Consider the following 22,657-nt stretch of genomic DNA (forward strand, 5'->3'; position numbering starts at 1 on the left):
ACTACATAAGTATGGACTACTGCAAGTTACAGAAAAGAAATTAGAGCAATGCTTTATAAACTTTAGGAAATATTTGTACCTGAATTCTGAAAAATACAACTTGCGAAAAATTGCAAATAAAGATATGAGTCCAATTAAGCTCTGCCTCAGAACATTCCTGAAGCATAGTCTTCATCCTGCAGCATTTCTTTATCTTCAAGCTACCTCTTGGCATTCCTTTTAGCACTTCCTGCTTCTTTGGTAGTTTGAAGAGCGAATCTTTCAGCTTCACGCACCCATTGTCTGTCACACGCAAGCAATTGATCTCCCATATTAGAACCACATTAATGCCTAAATTTCTCAGGACTTTCAACTTTCCTATCACTCCGTCACTGAAACATACCACTGCATCTAATACACCAACTTTTAATGTATTTAGTCCTATAAAAACATTCTTGGGTAATCTTTCCCATATGCAATGGTTGAAACTTTCATTTGTGTTCTGAGTGCCTCCATGAAGACATTTACTAAGCAAAACAGGGTCATTCAGGTCTCTAAAATTGGTTTTATTTCGTTCATAACAGGCTCAGGAAGAGAATGCTTATGATGGTATATTTCACCACTTTCTTTTGCTTTTCGGTAACCACACCAAGAATCTGCTCCTTTAGGGAAAAGTCCGTGAACAGGGTGGTCATCTGTGGACAACTGGCCCATACAGCTTTTCTCATTGCTGTAACATCATTCAGAGGTGCAGTTCGTCTAATGGCCAGTACATAATAACTCTGAAGAAGGTCTATTTCAGTTTCTGTCAATTTGCCTCAGCCAGGCAGAGATTTTCTATCAGATAGCAACTTTCCTTTCATTTCTCTTCCTAGTTTCCTCAATCTAGCACCCATCCTCTTTTGCACATGTCCACAACACCAGGTTTTTTTACCAAGGTATCACCGTAAACATTGAACTCATTAATTTTATTGAAAGCTTTAGAGTCCCCATCGCCTAGGTACTTCGTATTTCTAATGTTATAAACGGGCACCGACCTCTGAAATATTTGTAGAGCTCCATCACACTCCATACCTCCACTATAACCATCACAATTCTTAGAACACTGATGCTCAATATGTCCTTCAGTGTTACCATGGCAGGTGTGGCAGTACTTAGATAAGCACTCAACAACAACAACTTTTCCATTCTCCAGAAAAGTAGCACTTACTACACCCTTCAAGGCACGATGTCCTCGACGTTGCCATGTCCCATAAAGTGCAACAGCGATGTCCCTGGTTCCATTAATACTCAGCAGTTTTTTCTACTGCACATTCGTAGATGCTTTAGACACAACAGTCAAGGCACCTAAAAGTGTTTTTATGCACGTGCTGAACCTACTGGGAGGAGGAGGAAGGTCCGTCAAATCACAAAACGTTTGAGCAGCCTTTTTTCCTTTTCCTATTGCACTCATTGCATACACTACCTTCAAATTCACGTCATATGAATCACGTACAATGTTCGAAGTCATTTTCGAGGTAGATTTATTGCAGGATCTACACAGAAAAAGCCGACCGCGGTGGGCGAGCGGTTCTTAGAGCTATTTGAACCATTTGCTGTGAGTAGCTGCACCACTACTGCCGACACCTGGGCCATCGGGTTGAAGTCTACATAGCATTAGTGGCAATCAGCTATCAGATAACAGCAGCCCCTTCGTCCATTCCGACAGTGAAGATGAGGATGTGCAGGTAAGCTGCACAAAATTACGTTTTCAGTGATTTGAGGTGCACTTGGAGACAGGCTCTTGCTTACTCGCATCTGTAATATGGCCAATCCAATTATTTTCATGAATGTGTGCCTACAAGTTCTAGGAAGGAAACTTTTCAAGATCTGAAATGATCCATGGTATCCTTCCATTAAGTGCAGCGCTACGATACGCTGCGACTTCACTCTACTACCTAAGGAGGGTGTCTCGAAGAATGTCTTCATACATAAGCGAGGCGATAATGGCAAGATACCATGGGGCACCTTTGTTGCTGAGTGGTTTGATGAGTTTATGCTGAAGCCAATACAGACCCAGCTCTCTGAATTCCAACAAAGAGATTCAGGCAAAGCTCTTCATAAAGTCCCAATACATGGGTGGTCCCTACATATCTGCCTTCCAGAAAATATAACTAAAAAAGAGAGCATTATTGACGTCAGAAATAACGACCAGTACTGCTTTATGTGGTCACTTCTGACTTGCAAAAGAAATGATAAGCAAGCCACACATCTTCCGTGGATTTTAGTATGTATTATAAACACAATGGTATTATTTTCCCATCAGCCTTCATGACATCAGTAAATTTGAGAAGCAGAATCTGCATATATCTATCCTTGTATAAGGCATGAGGGATTGCAAGACAAAGGAAGGTTTGGTTGCACACAGAGATGTTGGACAACTTTACTTTTGTTGAGTCGCTGGTTGGCATGCAAAACATACAGATTTATTATTAATCTATAAGTGAAAGAAACAACACAACTGCTGAATGAAAATTATGTCCCACCTCCTCTCCCCCAAAGGAGTAGACATGGTCATAACTGGCATTTCGGCCCTACGTGTCTGAACTCGTTTCCAATGAGTTAACGATTAACACAGTATTTCGTGGATTGCTCTAACAAAGACCTGGTATGTGTTGAAATGCCTATTGAGGAGACTAAAATCGTATAGTTCAAGAACTATCTATACAAGGAGCTAGTAGTCTTTGCCATGTACACTAACTTTGAATTTGTTCTCAGTCCTCTGACAGGCTGTGGGGAGCGATATAAATTTAAAGGAATATCCGAAACTTTATATGAACAGAGATGTGTGCTTACTTGGAGATATTTTCGAAAGATACCAGAGTGTATGCCCAGAAATATAAGATCTGGATCCTGCCTACAACTATACCATGTCAGGGCTTTTGTGGACACGCTGTGTTGAAAAAGACACTTGTCAACAGTGAACTCTTGACCAATGTTTATGTGTTGTTTTTTGAACGAGGTTATTACGGTTTGCTTTGTCAGGTACGCCAAGGTAAACAATCCACAAAAGCATGAAAAGTTCAATGCACCTGATGATTTACATTACATCATGTGCTTAGGTGTAAACGACTTATACAGAGAAGACATGCAACACCCTCTACATACTGAAGTGTTCCGATAGCTGTCTGATAAGGAAAGCACCAGAGTAGGTAAAAAATCAAACATGCTGGCAAATTCTGAAAGGGGCACCTCCTAGAGGTACACAGTAATTTGCCACTGTGTCCAGAGCACTGATTTCCAGAGACCAGTTCTCACCCCAAGCTGATGACAATGCTGGAGGGAAAAGCAAGGTACATGCTACATTATCGTATATCCAACAACGTCTCAAGCTGGCATTGAAACTGGATAGAGTCGTTCACGCTATTTCCTTCAAGCTGCATTCATGGTTGAAGGAATATATTGATTTAAACACTGAAAAGGGGACACTTGGGATGTGTACATTCGAGAAAGATTTTTACAAACTTTTGAATAATGCAACTTTCGGCAAAACTATACAAAATGTCAGAGAATTCACTTAGTTATCCATTGGGAGAGGCATCATGGTGCATCAGAGTGTATCACCAGGCCAAATTTTAAATGGGCCACAATCTTCAACAAGGACTTTGTCACTCTGGAGATGGATTGGTCTTGGTAGAGTTCACGACCCATGTTTATGTTGGTATGTGGATACAAGAGCTATCCAAACTTCACATGTGCCAGTTCCACATGACTTTGCGGAAACTCATTTCACAGATCCAAAGTTACCGCAGCTTCATCCATTGGGTGAAAGGTTGCAGTCCATATGAAGTAATAAGGTTCCACACAGATGCATTTGACACATATGGATATGCAGTGGTTAATTCTTATGGGATATCATGCGCCAACAATAGTGTTACCTTATGTAAGATGAGGCAAATGTGTCGCTCATATCGAAGTTTGTAGGTCTCTGCTCAAATATGTATGCATACTGTACAGACACAGGTGTCACCATGTGCAGCTTGCGGCATCAATGGCTTTCAGGGTTGAAGAATACTTGAAGTGCCTGAGTGGCAGTGTTGGCAGCACTGTGGCTCCCGCTCTGCTATAGTGCAACAAGTCAGTATTCAGTCATGAAGACAATGAGATGTGCAGTGTATCGCAACTGAGAAGTGTCCTGTCATGACATGATGATAACTGAGACAATTGTGCTGGTAGGATCAAAGCCCTACTAATCACACACTCCTCACTTGGGCAATAAAGAGTGTGTGTGTGTGTGTGTGTGTGTGTGTGTGTGTGTGTGTGTGTGTGTGTGTGGACTAGTATGACCCACTGATCTTAGTGTGTGTATAGGTGTATATATCTCTGAGCACATCTGTGTGTGATTTCATATTGGGTATGTGAGTCAGTACTTTGCTTTTTGCACACCATGTGTGTGAGTGCACAATGTGTGTATAGGTATGTGAGAGTGTACACACTATTTTTGTGAGTTGTACACCATGCGTGTACTTCCTGTATGTAGAGTGGATAAATTTCACTGCTACTAGGCATATCAGAAGAGATCGCACGTCTCACAGCGCAACTGTAAATATGCCAGTCTAGTCACATTAATGTGACCACCTGTCAAAAGCCTCAATAACCATCTTTTGCAATGCGGACTGCTGTGAGACATGCAGGAAGAGAGTCAGTGAGGTTCTGGAAGATACCGACAGGGGTGCGGTGCCATGCCGACTCCAGTGCTGTCGCCAGTTGCACTAAATTTCTCAGCTGAGGATCCACAGCACGAGCTGCCTGATCAAGGTTGTCTCACATATTCACAACTGGGTTTAAATTCAGGGAGTTTGTTCACCAAGGGAGTATGGTAAACTCATCCTGGTGCTTTTGAAACCATGCATGTACACTGTGAGCTGTGTGACCTGTTGCATTGTCATGTTGGTAGATGCCATCATTCTGAGGAAAAACAAACTATATGTAAGAATGGACATGGTCCTAAGAATAGATACATAGTTGTGTTGATCTAGTGTGCCTGCCAGAATGACGGGATCATCCAGGGAATACCATGGAAACATTCTCCAGACCATAAGCTTCCTTTTTACAAGGTGTTTGCTTTCAAACGTTTCACGCCATACATGCCAACACCCATCTGTCCAATGGAGCATAAAACGTGATTCATCTGTAAAGGCCACCTGTCGACACTCTGTGGACATACAGTTGTGGTGCTGGCGTACAAATTCCAGCCACTGTCGGTGATGAACAGCAGTCAGCATAGGTGCATGAACCGGGCACCTTCTGTGAAGGCCCATACGCAACTATGTTCACTGAACTGTCATTGAGGACGCTGTTGGTAGCCCCTTGGCTGATCGGGGCAGCCTTCGTGTTGAGGGCTGGAAAAGCATCTCTTGCCCTTGTTGTGGAGGCCACCCTGCAAAACTGGTCGATAAGGCAGGGCAATATTGTTCCCAAACAACAGACCTGTCATGCAGGACAGCCAGTATACCAGCAGCTGGAATAACTCGTTTCTCTCTGTATCTATGCTCCTGTTGTTCCTAGGAGGTTATAAACCTCATAGTGCTTATACTCATGAAGTTTGCTATTTGCGTGCCTAATTTTGTTGAAATCGATGCCAAGCTTTAGGAGGAGATCATGGACGTAGATACATACATACACTCTGTTTATATGTATATACAGAATTAACAGATGTGATTTCCCCATGAACTGTGTATGTTCTAATAACACTTGACGTAGGAACACTATATGTCTGTAGTAAATATGCAGTGCGTATGGTTCAGTGTCTGTTAGGTCCAACATTGCTGATTATCATCATCACCATAATGGCATCAGACATACTAACAGCTATAGGTCTAAGCCTGTGCCTAACATGCAATAAAAAATTAAGCCTCAGAGAAGAGGTCGATTATGGTCATCTGTTGGATGAAACTGTGGAAAGCTTTACCAGAAATTCTATCTCTTAGATCTTTCTCTTCATGAGCATCCATATACATGATAATATCAAGTTTTGCGAATTCTCTATATACATCTCTTTACCCAACATGGTTTTGTGAGAATTAGTCATTCTTGCAGTGAATGAAATTTAAGTCCCCCCTAGCATTTCTTATACTTTTCTATGGGCTGCGTCGACTTGTTAAGATACTATCACCACATCTCTGAATTCGATGTCTGTTCTCATACTTTCTCGATATGAGCTCTAAACACTGGAACGATATTCCCAAATTGATGGCACTGTCTTGTATGAGATTTATGTTTCAAAGAGAATGATTTTAGAATGTCTCAAGCTCCTTCCTTCCACTGCACACAAAAGGACAATTTCATTTAGGTCTTTCCAACCATGCCATAAGATTTTTTCAGCCTTATTTAAGGTTCACCTGACCGATATTCCATTCTACAGACAACCGCTCGTAGTGTTAATAGTGGTTAGCATTCGAATCATGAAAGTCAGAGGGACAGTAACGCCAATGGAATGTTTGTGCACAGCATTAGGTAGTGAGCGGCACTAGCTATGTCGTGTATATTTCTGAAAATAACGCTCACAGTTGTTACATCATGTTCCTTACAGCAGAGTAGACTGCTAACCAATTTAAAATTGGAAAATGGATAAGTGTAAAACCGTGTAGCTTTAGAAATACGCCAGTGATGTGATGAGAAGTGGTGTCTTACAGCTAAACTTATAGTGTCAGGAATAAAGTCACTTTCTAATAATTAGTAATAGCTATGTGTCCACCTAATTATGTTCAGTGGTCGGAGGTATATGTTGTGGTGCAGGGGAGGGGGAGGGGCAGCTGATCGTGATATCAACCTAGGCACCCAGTGCAGGACTGCACTCTTGAGAGGTACTGCAGGCGTTTGCACAACTGAAATAAAAAATCCAAATAAATAAAAGGATAGTATGAAGGCTTTCACGACCGGATGACATATCTTCTGGTAAACCTTCCGGGATGTAAGGTCGTGGTCCATGAAACTCTTCAGCTCCTAACGTTTCGTCCAGAGCTGCGCTGGACATCTTCAGAGGGGTGTTTCTCCTCCGGTGAGTCTTGCCGACTGACGGGTCGGACGTCTGAGAGCGACTTATGTATCATAGAAAGTGGGCGTGACCAGAGTTACACGTGATATGCTGAGATAACCTTTGTCAGAGATAAAACTTAACTATCGATCGTAATCTCGTCACGGATAAAACTGTCTAGCAATTCTGTAGTGCTACTGTCCAAACATCACTAAGTTTCATGGTCTCTTCTTTCCGATTAAAATTATCCCTATGTTTATATATTTCAATTGCTTCTCTACAAAGCCGTGGGTAATAGTTCGTCGTCGTACATAAAATTTTTGTTTCGGAAAACTTCACTTGATGATTTCCTGGCTGAAAAGCGTGTTCTGCTACAGCCGATTTATCTGTTTTTCCTAATCGGCAAAGACTTCTGTGTTCTTTTAACCGTGTATTTACGCTTCTTTTTGTTGTTCCAACATAAACTTTACCACATGTACACGGAATTTTATATACGCCACTGGCTGATAGAGGAGCGCATTTATCTTTTACAGACCGAAGAACATGAAAAATTTTCTTCGTTGGTCTAAAAACAGGTCTAATATCATGTTTACTTAAAATCTTTCCAATCTGATCCGTTACTTTCTTTATAAAAGGGAGAGAGACTGTATTCTTCCATCGTTTTTCGGACTTGTCCTTAAGCTTTTTGTTGTTTGGGTGCAGAATTCTGCTTACTTCTTTATTTGAGTAGCCATTTTTTTCAAAAGCGTGCTTCAGATGTTTTAATTCGTCGTCTAGATACTCCGGCGTGCAAATCCGTCTGGCTCTGTCAACGAGACTTGTAATCACACCTCTTTTTTGTTTTGGATGGTGGTTAGAGTTTTTATGTAAGTATCTGTCTGTGTGCGTTATTTTTCTAAAAATCTGTTGTTTCAAGCTTCCATCCGTCTGTCTCATAACTAAAACATCCAAAAACGGTATTTTGTTATCATTTTCTCTCTCCATGGTAAACTGGATTCTTGGATTTATATTATTAAGGTAATCAAAAAATTCGCCTAAGGCTTCTCTACCATGTGGCCAGACCACAAATGTATCGTCTACATACCGATACCAGCGAGATGGTTTCTTATCTGCTTTTTCCAAGGCTGACTGTTCGAATTTCTCCATGTAGAAATTAGCTACTGCAGGACCCAATGGGTTACCCATTGCTACCCCATTAAGTTGTTCGTAAAACTCATTATTCCACTGGAAATGACTGGAAGTAAGGCAGTGTCTGAAAAGAGCAGTCAGATCTTCTGGAAAAATATCCGTTATAAAATCCATAACTTCATTAACTGGAATCATAGTAAATAAAGATACTACATCGAAACTTACTAAAATATCTTCAGGAGTCAGAATTAAACCTTCAATTTTCTCTATAAAATGACGTGAGTCCTTTATATATGAGTCCGTTTTTCTAAAATATGGTTGTAAGCGAGTTGTTAGATATCTTGCTATTTCGTACGTAGGAGAATTGATAGTACTAACAATCGGTCTCAGAGATAGGTCCTTCTTATGTACCTTGGGTAGGCCATAGAGTCTAGGACACATGGCTTCAGTCTTCAATAAAGCTCTTTTTTCTTCTTTTTGAATAGAAGTGGCCGATTTTATCAAATTATTTGTTTTCCATAGTACGCTGGCTGTAGGATCTTTCTTAAGTTTTTTGTATTGCCCTGCCGTTAAAAGATTCAAAATTTTGCTTTGATAATCTTCTGTATTTAAAACGACCGTACCATTCCCTTATCAGCAGGAACAATCACTATGTCTTCATCTGCATTTAAATCTCTCAGAGCCTTTCTTTCGCCATTGGTTAAATTACTTTCCAGAGGTTTACTGCGGCATAATACTCTGGTGGTTTCGATCCGGATTGCATTTGCACTTTCTTTGGGGAGAGTACGTATACCTGCTTCTACATTTGCAATAATATCCTCAACAGGAACTTTCGGAGGTGTTATAGAGTAGTTTCCTCCTTTTGCAAGAACTGAAATTTCGTCTTGAGATAAAACTCTGTCTGACTTATTAATAACAGTTTCGGACATCACTATATTATTTGTAGATTCTGCATAAGTTTGTAACTTTTCGAACTTCTTCTTATGCCTTCTAGTAGTAGTAGATAAATAAAAGGATAACCATATCCTACTACACACTGTGGCGCCAACACTGTAAATGTTTAAACAAAAATGACATGACATGGACATTTACGATTTGGTAACCATCTTCCCAGTTTCATAAAATGCTCTGTGATATGCGTCTTCCTGACTAAAGAATACGATATTGAGCTATGATTTCTAAGTCCATGGTACAGATAGGTATTTTTCACACACTAACAAACAGTATCTCTAGTGCACCCTATGCCATATGCCTCTATGTTGTGTAAAGTATAGAAAAATGTTATGTAATGTATTACATTTAACAGCCATTTGTTTGTTCAAATGGCAGAAACTTTAGTTTCCTATGGAATCATATGGGTGAAGCGTTGCTGTTGTACACCCAAGAAGATGTGTCTTCTGTCTGCCTTTAGTTTTAATCATTTTCCCATTAACTACGTCCAAACTCCAACATATTGTACAATTTATAATTACAGCCTTTGACTGTACACAAACAGACGTTGCCAGAGTTGAAAGAGGTGGTAAATAACAGATCAAAATCCTATGACTGTCTCATGTGGAATCAAACACCACGACCTTCCAATTCATAGTCCAGCACTACCTACCAAAATCGTTGTCTGATGGCATTGTTTGCACTGGTTTGACTGGGAGATATTAACAGCCCTGTATTTGTGTGATCAGTATGATAGCTACATCGACTATTTGTGGTGCAGCTGTGGTCTGTGGTACAGCTTTTGCAGAACAATAATCACAGCGTCAGAATGTGAATAAGGTGCACATTTCACCCAGCAGGCAGCGCAGAAGTATCTGATGCATCATAAGGCATCTGCTGTTGTTGTGCTAGTGGAGAAGGCGTTTCTGCAGACTCGCAGCATGTGGCTACAAACACTCCCAAGTTGGATTGTGGTGCGACACAAGTCAGCTCTACTACTGTCAGATGTGTTCCATCCACAATAATGGTGACCTCGCAACTGCACATCGACTAATGTTGCAGTCTGCTCACGTCCACCATAGTTGTTTAAATAAATAAAAAAAACGTTTCTCCACTATTACACCCATGTCAAAACATCTCCAACTGTGGTGTAGAACACTGTAGATGACAGTGTGAGTCATGCAATGTTGCATACTACAACACACACGCGCGCGCGCGTTTAAACATCAAAAATCTCTATTTCTATAATCTACATGTGTCTTTAGATGATGATCTTGAAAAGTAATTGTCACTGGGTAACTGGGTGACAATAAAACTGCATGCACTGTTTCGCATCTACATTCGAAACTCAGATCACATTGTACATTGCAAAATGCATGAAGGCAGTAGACACCAGTACCTTGAGTTATACTTTCGCCAACCAACGGTCATTCTGTCAGAGTGATGGAAACATACCACAATTGATGAACCATAAACAGACGTGAATTTCGTAAAAATTTGATGCTATATACTTGCAAAAACCTATAAAGGACTTGTGCCACACAGAACTGATGTCGTATTGGGTGTAAAAGCTATACCAGGACGCTATTAAGCGGATCTTCACTTGCACTATCCATACTGTCCAATTAGAACTATGTGGCAAACAGGTACTGACAAATTTTGCATACAGCAAGAAAAATCAATGTTAGTTAAAGAATAATATTGTCATATATCAAAAAGTTTGTGATCATTGCAGCCCCTATATGATATTGTGTGTGTGTGTGTGTGTGTGTGTGTGTGTGTGTGTGTGTGTGTGTGTGCGTGTGTGTGTATGCATATGTGTGTACACTAAAACATTGCCAGCTGAATATATGTCATGCGCTGGAAATGGATTTCCTACATTTGAATGTTTCTACTGTCTCATGACAGACAACTAAGAGGCCAAAAACAGTCCAGTTCTAAAATTAGAGGGCGTTTGAATGTAAAATCGTGTAGCTTTATAGGATGTGCCAATTGTGGAGGAGGACACAGCCCATACTGAACAATAGGGGACTGGCATCTGCTACCATTCCAAACTGATGATGTGACAGTACAGTTGGCGAGCTCCGACATGCACTGGTGAAAGTGGTATGATGTGTCATGTCCTGTTGCAGGTACAAAGCTGACAGGGCCCACCAATGACATCATGCAGTGTGTCAGCTGCCACGGTTCAGCCATTCTGTACTAGGCTCCCCAGCAGGCAATGCAATGCATGCAAAGTGTTGACGTGTGTTGCCTATTCCTGTCGATATCTTTTGACACGTGGCTCAGGGATTTGCAGCTGGGCAAAGCACAGTCCATACACATGGACTGTGCTGTGCCCAGTACCTGGCCAGTGGAGTGATTTTTATTCAATAAATAAATATACAAGAAGAAACCACACAATTGATCTGCCATACTCTAGATTGTCCAAGATACATAATAGTTATAAATATGTAGGCCTCGAACTGTTTAATATGCTCCCTAAAATTGTACAAACAGTATCTAAAAATAAATTTAAGACAACATTGGGTCAATGGCTCAAAGGTAAAGCATTTTACTCAGTTGATGAATATAAATATTTTAATGTGGCAGATTTGCTGTTTTAACATAGAGAAAGGTACCTCTGCCTGTAGTAGGACCGAAATTTGGAAAAACAATATCTAACATATAGGCATAGATCTATTTTGAGTGCTCTATATTTGTATCAATATCTTAGGATAATGCCATAGTGTTATCAACATGTATATGATAGTGACATAGTGTCATCAACATGAATACTCCCCACTTAATATAAATTTGTATAATGTTTTCTTTTTCATTGTGAAATTAACACTATATAAAATTGCAAATGTTTGCTGTTGTACTACACTAACATTCATATGATTTATATATACATTGTTATGAGAATATAACCATCTTTATACCGTAACTGAATTTATTGAGAAAGCCCATTGTATAAGAAAATACTGAACGACTAATAAAGATTCTTATTCTTATTCTTATTGCTGCCCTATATTGTCATATAACAAATACAGTGCCCTGATAACTGTTACATTGACAGTACGTCTTGTTGACATTCTGAATGGCATACTGACCCCGAGCTAGCCTTCTCTCATCTGAGCTTGGATGGTAGAATTTTAAAGAATATTTATATGTACAATAAAATTATTCTACTTTGCAGCAGTATACCAACCCTCGTTTCCTACATATATGAGCTACACAGTTTTGAAGTTAAGCCAAGTGGTCTAGTTCTGACAATCTGTGAGCTTCCCATCATTTTAAATGTCTTTTTGAATGTCTTGTCATTATGATCTCAGGACAAGTGAATTTTTGAATTTCCCACTGCTTTAAACTTAGAACAGGAGGATTCAATTGAATATCCCATCATTTTAAACTTAGGAGAAGTGTACTCTTGGATTACAAACTTACAGTGGCCAGTTGTGACAATGGAGGGATGTGGGAGATTGTTTAAACTTAGGTTGTCACCATTTTAAGCTAATGATTTTAAACTTAGGACAAGTGACCTGATAATCATGGAAGTTGTGCTCATATGCTCAGCTCCTCCATCTTTGATCGTCATCTTGGAATGTGACATTATAGAAACTGTCCTCATGTTCCCAGGTCAGCCATCTTAAATTGTGATGTCATGGCACTGTGCTCCTATTCCCAAGACACCCATACTGGTTCGCCAGGTTTGAATTTTACACAAACTGGACAATGCTCCATTTCGGATTTTTTTTAAAGTTCCAGCCATTTTACACTCAGGACAACTGTCCTGCTTCCACAGTGACATCACAGGGGAAGGGGAAACACTGTGGCACAGTGAGGCTATTTTCGAATATCCCACCATTAATTTCGAATTTCCTGCCATTTTATACATAGAGCAACGAGCCTGAGACATCAGAAGGATGGAGATAGGGAAAAGCTGGCAACAATACAGACTGCACCAAAATTCTCATAGCCCCATTATTGGGCTTACTGTTGCCATTATCTCCAAATACATTTCCATTGTGAGTGGACTTATGAACTATCTGTTCTATGTACTTTTTAGAGAAGGCATTTAATATTGTTTCACAGGATGTCTTGCCACGTCCACCACTCAAAAAACTGTAATTCTTCCAGTCGATATGTGGATGATTAAAGTCTCAATGATAACAGTATGACTGTAGAACACACATGCTAGCAAACTGAGGTTTTCTCTAAGCGTTCGGTTACATACTGGGCTGAGTCTGGTTGTAGATAGAAATATCCTATTTCAGGTTTATATCCACCCTTGATACTAATACTTGCTGAAGCAATTTCACATGCAACTTCAATTTCTCTTTTGGTAGATTAGCTTTTCTTGTCTACTGCAACAAATACAGCACCTCCACTTCCTATTATCGTAATCTTTTGACATATATATATATATATATATATATATATATATACCCAAAAATCACACTGATATCAATATAAGGTTTTGACCAGCTTTCTGTACCTACAATTATGGGATATCCCACTGCCTTTTAGGAGCGTTTCAAACTCTGTCAATCTACTGCAAATGCTTCACCGCTTGATTACTAGGATCTTAATTGGGGAGGGGTGGAAGGAAGGGCGACACGACATTTCTTTCTATCTTATGTAAGCGACCTGCCTCGCTTCACATGGATAGACAAATTGTCTATCATATTGGTAATTTTGTTTAGAGGCTACTGCATACAGTTATGATTAAAAATCAGGGAACAACATTAGGTGACTTATTATCACTTTCATATAAATTAAACGATTTAAGCAGCACCCACCACATGCTGGCATACTGTGGCACCTAAAGGCATGGGTGGATTGCCAGACCACAGTCCACTAACAACGCAAGGCGAGCCTCGCATCAAAGCCTCCACAGCCGCTCAACCTGTCGATGGGGAAGTCCCCACAGTCTATGCTCCCCTCCCCCACACAGCAATTGTCATAACCCCTACAGTAGTTCCCGAAATTAACCTTCACATGCAGACAGAAAAAACGCGGTGGTGGACTGTAATTCACCACAGTTCAGCCAATTTTCACCAAATATTTGTAAATTATGTATATGCATCGACCTTCCTTGTGAATCAGTGTATATATTAATGACTACATCGTCAAAATCCCTACAGTAGTTCCTAAGATTATCATTCATAAATAGGAAGAAAGGGCCATGGGACACTTTAATTTATATTATGTATAGAAGGACCATGTATGTACTTTATATACGTATAGATTCTGGTAGAACTAATAATAATGTCCTGGTGCAGGTCTTTCGACTGGATTTCACTTCGAAGACTTGTGCCTCCCTAGTGAGTTATCCCACCTGGAAGAGGCGCTCTACAGTTTAATGTGGAATACGAAACATGTTATGGCGAATCTCCATGTCATTAAGAGGTGATTGGTAGGTTAAAAAACAGAGACAAAAATCTGTGGTCTGACCAGAATTCGTTCCCATTACCTTCCAGTTACCAGTCTCACAGTATGCAGCTTTTTTTTTATCTTACTTTGTTCGGTGTTGTTCGTTGCATTTGTTCGGGGCGGACGTCCCCTGACATCCGTTAAGGTTCGTTATCAATCCATTCCATCACTTGTTTTTATTACAGAGGGCAGCTAACCTCTGACCAAACATGCTGAGCTACCTCCCCTGGATCCAGCTCTCCGAAAATTAGACATACAGTTTAACATGGAATCCGATAAGGGTTTCGCTTCTGGTAAATGTCCACACGCTAGGTTAAAATACAATGAAAACTTCCTGGTCTGATGCAGATTCCACCCTATGACCTTTCAGTTTTCAGGTTCACACTAGATCACCAGGCCCAATTCGCAGTGCACCACTAGATGGTAATGCCATCGTTTGCACAGCGTCAGCGGACTTTAATCACCATTGTTGAGCCAGTTTCCAAAAATTATTTGCAGATTATGTACACGAATCTTCCTAGTGAATCAATCCATCTGTTAGCCAAAACTTCAATTTGTATAGATAGAGAAGAGAACTAATACTGCAGATTCTTTTACAACTATCGTTATGTGGAGCGCACCGTGTTACCAACTCTATATTAAAAAAAAACTGCGTGCACCACACACACACACACACACACACAGGGAGAGAGAGAGAGAGAGAGAGAGAGAGAGAGAGAGAGAGAGAGAGAGAGAGTGTCAGCTACCTTGGTAACAGCCTCTCATGTGTAGTGCACACCTCGGGAACCTACAAGTTCCAACCCAACGGTGAAAGTCTAGCGAGTTGCAATGTAACTGGTTACAGGACCCTTCAACTCTCTAGATCAAGCCGTCCAGTCGACTCAAAACAAGGACTTGGAGCTGGAAGTTTGCACAATGCTAAGAATTTTACTTCATCCTTTATGTCATTATTGCAAGTTTCTAGACGATTAGGCTTCCTTAAAACCAACAAGCTGTGTTTGTCTACAGGTCGGTTTGAAGCCATGGACCGCGGCCCAGAGGAAAACTTGCGCCGCTACGGATCGACGAGGCCCCCTGCTTACCACCTGCAGAGAATAGACGCCCCGCTCGCTCTATACTACGCCGACAACGACTACGAGCTGCACCCTAAGGTAGTCTTTCAGTCTTTGTTTCTCGCTTGACTTTCATATTTCCGACTGACTCGCTTGCTTCAAAAGTTTCTGGCCCACGTTGAAGCGCTGATTTTTCGGAGAAACTTCTGTTCTCCAGGATGCGTGATTTTTACCTCCTTAGTTGCCATACTGGGTTATTTAGCCTACATATTTACCAAATACATAAAGACATAACATAAAGCAAAATGAAAGAGGATATCCGTTGGTACACTGACGTCATCAAATACACTACTGGCCATTAAAATTGCTACACCACGAAGATCACGTACTACAGACGCGAAATTTAACCGACAGGAAGAAGATGCTGTGATATGCAAATGATTAGCTTTTCAGAGCATTCACACAAGGTTGGCACCGGTGGCGGCACCTACAACGTGCTGACATGAGGAAAGTTTCCAAACGATTTCTCATACACAAACAGCAGTTGACCGGCGTTGCCTGGTGAAACGTTGTTGTGATGCCTCGTATAAGGAGGAGAAGTGCGTACCATCAAGTTTCCGACTTTGATAAAGGTCGGATTGTAGCCAATCGCGATTGCGGTTTATGGTATCGCGACATTGCTGCTCGCGTTGGTCGAGATCCAATGACTGTTAGCAGAATATGGAATCGGTGGGTTCAGGAGGGTAATACGGAACGCCGTGCTGGATCCCAACGGCCTCGTATCACTAGCAGTCGAGATGACAGGCATCTTATCCGCATGGCTGCAACGGATTGTGCAGCCATGTCTCGACCATGAGTCAACAGATGGGGACGTTTGCAAGACAACAACCATCTGCACGAACAGTTCGACGACGTTTGCAGCAGAATGGACTATCAGCTCGAAGACCATTGCTGCTGTTACCCTTGACGTCGCATCACAGACAGGAGCGCCTGCGATGGTGTACTCAACGACGAACCTTTTGCACAAATGGCAAAACATCATTTTTCGGATGAATCCAGGTTCTGTTTACAGCATCATGATGGTCGCATCCGTGTTTGGCGACATCGCGGTAAACGCGCATTGGAAGCTTGTATTCGTCATCGCCATACTGGCGTATCACCCGGCGTGATGGTATGGGGTGCCTTTGGTTACACGTCTCGGTCACCTCTTGTTCGCATTGACTGCACTTTGAACAGTGGACGTTACATTTCAGATGTGTTACGACCCGTGGCTCTACCCTTCATTCGATCACTGCGAAACCCTACATTTCAGCAGGATAATGCACGACCGCATGTTGCAGGTCCTGTACGGGCCTTCCTGGATACAGAAAATGTTCGACTGCTGCCCTGGCCAGCACATTCTCCAGATCTCTCACCAATTGAAAACGTCTGGTCAATGGTGGCCGAGAAACTGGCTCGTCACAATACGCCAGTCACTACTCTTGATGAACTGTGGTATCGTGTTGAAGCTGCATGGGCAGCTGTACTTGTACACGCCATCGAAGCTCTGTTTGACTCAATGCCCAGGCGTATCAAGGCCGTTATTACGGCCAGAGGTGGTTGTTCTGGGTACTGATTTCTCAGGATCTATGCACCCAAATTGCGTGAAAATGTAATCACATGTCAGTTCTAGTATAATATATTTGCCCAATGAATACCCATTTATCATCTGCATTTCTTCTTGGTGTAGCAATTTTAATGGCCAGTATAGCAGTAATACAGGGTGGAGCTCAGCAAATTGCTGATTTGGGAATGAGGTAAAAAATAATGGACACTTAGAAACTTACATTCTTATTTTCCTCATATTTGACAATAACGGAAGTTTATAATTGCGTGGTTTAAACAGTGTATCTGGCAAATGTCTATCTTCACAAACCACACACTGCCGCAGTCGTTTTCTGAAATTCGCATGCACTCTTCTTGCAATTTCAGCCTTAGTATTGTTCTGAAGGACTTCCAGGGTGTTAGAACGGTTGCAATACACCTTTGACTTCAGGTATGCTCAAAGAAAAAAAAATCGCACTGGGCTAAGTCTGGTGATCGTGCTGGTCAGCTGAGATCCTCCGCCGGCCGCGGTGGTCTAGCGGTTCTAGGCGCGCAGTCCGGAACCGCACGGCTGCTACGGTCGCAGGTTCGAATCCTGCCTCGGGCATGGATGTGTGTGATGTCCTTAGGTTAGTTAGGTTTAAGTAGTTCTAAGTTCTAGGGGACTGATGACCACAGGTGTTAAGTCCCATAGTGCTCAGAGCCATTTGAAACATTTGAGATCCTCCATCCAAGAGATAAGCCATCTACGAAACGTTTGCCTTAAAAAGTTCATGGTAATGTCCGCTGTGTGTGCAGTGGCACCGTCTTGTTGAAACCAGGTATCCTGTAATTGCATTTCCTCAAACGCCGGCTGGAAAGACCCTTGCAGTATAGTTAAGTAACGATCCGAATTCACAGTTACAGCACGACGATTTTCCTGGAAAAAGTAAGGGCCAATGATGCCTACTCGTGATATGGCGCACCACACAGTGACGTGGTCTGAGTACAGGGGTCTCTGGTGAATTTGCCTGGGTTTCGTGTCGCTCCAGAACCGCATATTCTGCTTCTTTACACACCCACTGAGAAGAAAATGTGCCTCCTCGGAAAAGAACACATTTGCGCCACGGGGTATGGTTGCATGCATGTCTCCACGAGACGTTCTCCGTGTTACATAATCCTGTACTGAAAATTGCTGGACCACTCACAGTTTAGATGGGTGAAATTCAGTTCATTGTGAATAATCCAATGGAGAGAACGTCTTGAAATGCCAAGAGCAAGTGAGTGTTTCCGAGCCGGGCGTTTCAGAGATTGCAGTACTGCTGCTCTAGCTCGTTCGACATTTTTTGGTGTTGTAAGGCTTCTGTCAGTTCTCTTTTCACATGACACATTCCCTGTTCTGAATGCATTTAGCCAATTTAAAATTGACCGCGAAAGGCAAAGGTGCCGAGTTCGAGTCTCGGTCCGTCACACAGTTTTAATCTGTAAGGAAGTTTCATATCAGCACACACTCCGCTGCAGAGTGAAAATCTCATTCTGGAATACTGTAATTTATTAATGTTATGTGTAATATCACTTACATGGAATTTTATTGGAAATACACTCCTACTCGCTCTCCGTGTCATATGGTGAACAATCATTACACAATACAATTATCCTAGCTTGTTCTTTGCAGACAATTTTGTGACACCCATCACATTGTTGATTCACTTTCTTGTCCTTTGACCTTGGCTAGGAATCGCAACATTTTCTTTTCAGATTTGGGGCATTGGCTTCCTGATTATCGTATTGTTTTTCCTTTAGAAGATCTCTGAAGCCTCAAAATATTATTGCTGAACCAATGCATTGTGTTCTGCACTGGATCGACAGGATTCGTCTTTCAATGTGAGGTCTGACTAGTTCTTTTCCTAGTCCTGAGATGAATTCTCTTCTTGCATTTTAACTTCTCATATCGTGTAAAAATTTACAGTACAGAATGTAAGCATTGAGACAAGCTAAATATACTATATCAAAAAATACAGCAAGTGGCCACCTTCTTGTTCCACATTTCACTGAATAATGTGTAGTCATCTTACCAACTATATCAACTCCTGACTTTGTTGAGTTGTAGAATATTATTATTTAAGTTTTTAGTGCTCATGCTCACTTACATAAAATGTTTGGCGCAGTCTAGACAGCAAAATGGCTGATTTATTTTGTGTAGCAACATACAAAGCTAAAACAGTAGTCTGTACATACCCAAAAGTGCTCAATAACGGACGGCTCTGCATTGATGGCAACATTTCATTTGATATCTCTTTTTGATTGGCCCGAAGGGTTCCCACAAGTGTAAATTTATTAGCAAGACGTTCTTGTCCCAAATTAAAACTTGTAAAAAAGTTATCAATGGTAATGTTCCTACCACTTCCCTTCAGTTGATCAACTAAATCATGTACCACTCGTTTCCTTTGATTTATTTTCCTTCCATCAGCAGATTTCCCCGTATACACTTGTGCATTTATGACATAATTGGTCTCAAAATCTGCAATAGCCCACACTTTTATCCCATACCTTCCAGGTTTCGAAGGAATGTACACCTTTAATGGACACCGTCCCCTGAAAGTAGACAGATGCTCATCAACTGTAATACAAGGTCCAGAGACATAAGATGAAATGCATGCATCAACAAACATTTCAAACACAGCCCTTACAGGTTCAGCTTTTGATCCAGAAGCAGCTTTTCTTTCTTCCCTTGTGAATTTATCATCGAACTGGAGGCATATCAAAATATCACGAAATCTTGAAAAGCTCGTTTTGGCTCGAAAAATAGGTAAGCTATACTCGTCTGACCAAAATTCAAAGGCTTTCCACATGCCTTATGCAAGCCAGCTATTATTAGTAGACCAAAGAATGCCTGCAGCTCTTCAGAATCAAGTTCAGTCCAGCATTCATGTGTTGGATACAGAATTTATCTTTTGCCTGATTATTGGTATGCATTACTATTACACTCTGCATGTCATTGGTGATAAAAATTCAGAGACAATCTGCCCTTGTCTATAATTGTGGTCTAAGGTGACATGAAATATGTGCAGTTTCATGTAGTACATTCCCTGAAACGTGCTTGCGCACATCAGATGGTACTGTGTTATATGTTATCTGTCCATTTATAGCCACAAAAGTAGATGCACTCGTTACCTGAATACCATTATCATCTTCTTCACAGTCACTCATATCCACTTCATCTCCAACATGTATATCTTTCTCTACCATATCTCCGTCAACATCACTGTCATCCTCGTTTCCAAAAATTGATCCATAAACACTACCACTCTTCCGTAAATCTGCTAATCTGCTCGAGACCGTACCCCTTGCAAAACGTATATCACCATCCATAACGAATAAACTATAACAGCACGTCTTCCTTCCACAAAACTCAATTACAAACAGTGATTTTGTCGTAACAACGCACGTGAATGTATTTTCTGTCCTTTTTTACAACAATGTACAATGAATGTCGGTTTATAAGGCGCATTGTTGCCAAGATTTATTTTCGAAACAAAACGTATAAAAAACACTGAAAATCACATTGATGTATACCTGGGGTATTTTCCGACCCCACTGCAAAAATTTCAAATTGTTGCACTACAAACTGTGATATAATCACAAATATTTTATCCAGTTATAATAAAAAGTCCATGAATAGCATATCTGGAGGATGAGTAGTCTCCACCCACATTAAAACTGTTTATTTGTAGTTAAACGAGCCTTGGGGCCATGAGGGGGTTAAGTAGCTTTCGCGCATGCGCAACTCGCGTGACGTAATTGCCCTACGCGCCACATACATACGAATTTGATGAACAATATGCACAGCTAACCCTTGCCACTAAACTAGAAGTTTACGTCAGGGCCAATAGGTGGCAGCACACTGTAGCAGAATTTTGTCGGCATAAATCCTGCTAGATAGCACACTCCTCAAATAAGCTAATTCACTCACTATATAGAGCAGTAAAATTAGATCGGACGTCAGTATATGTTAAGTTGTACTGACAGTAAACCTATTTTGTGAGTTTCTGAATGAGTTATACTTTATTGTTCACGAATTTTATCATACAGAAATCCATTTGAGGCGCTGGGAATCATAGGGGGCTAAAGCAAGCTACCCTCAATTATGAGACTTTAGCATTTATTCATGCTTCTGAAATATTTTGATCTTATGGTGAGTCAGGTTTATCTGTGCTGTAGGCCCACATTGCATACATAATAATTCACAAAAAGTTGTAACACTGGTTTCTCTGTTATTCACTTAAATGTGGGATCCATGGCGGTGTGCTTTAGGCCCTTATGGATTTCAGATCCTCATTTTTGTATTCTGGTCAAATGCGCATGTGAGTAAACATTATTACTTGAGTTTAATCATTTCCACAAACGGCACTTTGTATCTGCAGTTGGTTGTTTACTGTGCGGGAATCGGCTTTCGTGTGCAATGTTGAACATCAGAAAAGCCAAGCTGTGAGGACGGGTCGTGAGTCGTCTCAATCGGTAGAACAGTTGCCTACAGAAGGCAAAGGTCCATAGCCTCGATCTGGCGCACAACCTTAATCTGCCAAGAAGTTTCATGTCAGCGCACGCTCCGTTGCAGAGTGAAAATCTGATACTGGGAATAGAAAAGTAAATTACCGTACCAGAAAAAGTTAGCCGCAAAGGAACTAGGGCCGCCAACAACAGATCCTTTGAACGAGAGAATGACGAAATTAAATAAATTTGACCACAAGCAAACATTTAATAAGGAAGTCTACAGTTAGCACAAGTTGTTGGATGGAGGCAGCGTAAGAATATCTGATTTGCAGCTCGTATCTTGTACATTGTCTGAAAAAATGGAAGAGCACGAGAACTCCCACTTACACAAAAATGTGAAATCGAGAGTCGCGAAAGCTTACATATTATTTCGTTATTGCCCTAAACTGCACTTAATTATATACAAAACAACAAAAATCCACAAAAACATTTTTTCTTTTGTCAGATAAGTTATGCATCTTATTGTTATTATCATTGTTATTGGCAGTGGCTTTAGTTGTGTAAATTTGTTGATAAGCATAACTGATATACAGCAGATGCTCTCAAATTTATCTGAATCTAAAAATTTGTGAACGCTCAGAATGAATACCCACGAATCGCCACTGCGTGTAAGAAACGATTAAATTTGCAAAGGAATGAAACGGTATTGCATATCGAAATCAGTATTTAGTGAAGCAGTCCTGGTTGAGACCGCAATCTGTATGGATCGTGGCATTTAATCAAATAGATTTTAGTGCTAAAACATTGAATATTTATTCTGGAGGATGGCGGTTCAAATCACCTTTCTGTCATCCAGATTTATATTTTCCCTAAATCTCTCAAAGCGAATGCTGGGATAGTTCCATCGAAAGGGCGTGGCAAATTTCCTTCCACATCTCTCCCCAAGCCTTGCTTGTTTTCAGTCTGTAATGACCTCGTCGTCGACGGGATGATAGACCCTACTCTTCCTTCTTATGCTGCGTGTTTTGCTTGTGTTCCTTGCGAGCACTCCATGGTTCAATGGCCTCAAGTTGTAGTT

The 22,657-nt window shown here is 40.9% G+C and overlaps 1 protein-coding gene across 1 annotated transcript in view; it reads left to right on the top strand.

Annotated features, from left to right (window-relative positions):
* Positions 1-22,657, top strand: part of LOC126471548 (lipase 1-like) — a 273,437-nt gene that overhangs the window by 245,018 nt on the left and 5,762 nt on the right. The window contains exon 7 of the mRNA XM_050099775.1: positions 15,479-15,621. Coding sequence (XP_049955732.1) covers positions 15,479-15,621 — 143 coding nt within the window. The remainder of the gene's footprint in view (positions 1-15,478; positions 15,622-22,657) is intronic.

The sequence above is a fragment of the Schistocerca serialis genome, chromosome 3, assembly GCF_023864345.2.
Source record: "Schistocerca serialis cubense isolate TAMUIC-IGC-003099 chromosome 3, iqSchSeri2.2, whole genome shotgun sequence".
NCBI lineage: Eukaryota > Metazoa > Arthropoda > Insecta > Orthoptera > Acrididae > Schistocerca > Schistocerca serialis.